Here is a 1,451-nt window from a genome sequence, read left to right as displayed (position 1 = left end):
GGGGCGCGTCGCGGTCCCCAGACTGGAGGATTGGAAACAATCTCTCCCAGGTGGAGAAGAATAGAAGAGATGGAATGTGTTTTAGAGCTGGGATTGGAGGATGAGTGATGCTGAGGAACTGTGGGGCGGGCCTAGCGGGGATGGAGAGAGTGGGGGCGAATCTAGGGGATGTGACTATGCAGGAGGACTTCTGATAAGTTGGAGACAGTATTTGGGACAACTGGGAAGGCCCAACCTGGGGAGTTTGTTCCCCTGAGGTTTTCCTGGCAAGGAAAAGGAAGAGAAATGGACGTTTATTGAACGTTTGTGTGGAAGAAAGAGGCTCTGAGTCAGGTGTTCTCCACAAATGTTTTAAAAATGTGATTTAATAATCACAGCATTCCTATGAAATATTATTCTGGTTTTACCGATAAGGGAGATAAGATTTGTTTCCCCAGTTCCACAAGTGTTTCTTTTGTGGAAATGGGAAACGGGGGTTCAGTAGGGATCTGGAAAGAACTCACTCACTGTCATACCTCTCATTTCTGGCTATAGTGGATTAATCTTCCTGTCCTAAACCTGACTAAGGATCCCTTGAAGACCCCTGGAAGGCTGGACCATGGCACAAGAACTGCCTTCATTCACCACCGGGAGCAAGTGTGGAAGAGATGCATCAACATTTGGTGAGACGTGGCAAAGGGTCTCCTGGGCCATTGGTCTACAGATCCTGGATGCAGTGGGGTCACCATCTCTCTACCCTGGGCTTCCTGGCGCTCTCTAGCTCAGAGCTGTCTGTCATTCAACACATCAAATTATCAGTCCTTTCTGTGGAACTCAAGGCTGTGCAATGGTAGTTCAGTTTCATCTCCAATGACTTGGTTTCCTTTCTGGTTTAATTATGTACAGGGTTCTAGTGATGATTAAATCAGAGAAGGCAATGGCACCCCACTCCAGTACTCTTGCCTGGAAAATCCCATGGATAGAGGAGCCTGGTGGGCTGTAGTCCATGGGGTCGCTTAGAGTCGGACACGACTGAGCGACTTCACTTTCACTTTTCACTTTCATGCATTGGAGAAGGAAATGGCAACCCACTCCGGTGTTCTTGCCTGGAGAATCCCAGGGACGGGGGAGCCTGGTGGGCTGCTGTCTATGCGGTCGCACAGAGTTGGACACAACTGAAGCAACTTAGCAGCAGTGATGATTAAATGAGTAAGTTCAGTTCAGTCACTCAGTCGTGTCCGACTCTTTTCGACCCCATGAATCGCAGCACACCAGGCCTCCCTGTCCATCACCAACTCCCGGAGTTCACCCAGACTCACGTCCATCAAGTCAGCGATGCCATCCAGCCATCTCATCCTCTGTCGGCCCCTTCTCCTCCTACCCCCAATCCCTCCCAGCATCAGAGTCTTTTCCAATGAGTCAACTCTTTGCGTGAGGTGGCCAAAGTACTGGAGTTTCAGCTTTAGCATCAT

The 1,451-nt window shown here is 49.6% G+C and overlaps 1 protein-coding gene across 2 annotated transcripts in view; it reads left to right on the top strand.

Moving 5' to 3' along the window:
- AAAS (achalasia, adrenocortical insufficiency, alacrimia) overlaps positions 1-1,451 on the top strand; it is a 16,177-nt gene that overhangs the window by 444 nt on the left and 14,282 nt on the right. Inside the window, exon 2 of one of the 2 annotated variants that reach the window (XM_010857922.1) lies at positions 568-662. In XM_010857922.1, the coding sequence (XP_010856224.1) occupies positions 568-662 (95 nt within the window). Of the gene's footprint in view, positions 1-534; positions 663-1,451 lie in introns of both variants that reach the window. The other variant, XM_010857921.1, reaches the window with a different exon arrangement.

The sequence above is a fragment of the Bison bison genome, unplaced genomic scaffold (genome assembly GCF_000754665.1).
Source record: "Bison bison bison isolate TAMUID 2011002044 unplaced genomic scaffold, Bison_UMD1.0 scf7180017864383, whole genome shotgun sequence".
Lineage (NCBI taxonomy): Eukaryota > Metazoa > Chordata > Mammalia > Artiodactyla > Bovidae > Bison > Bison bison.
Note: the sequence above shows the minus strand (reverse complement) of the source record. Positions and strands in the feature narration are given on the sequence as shown.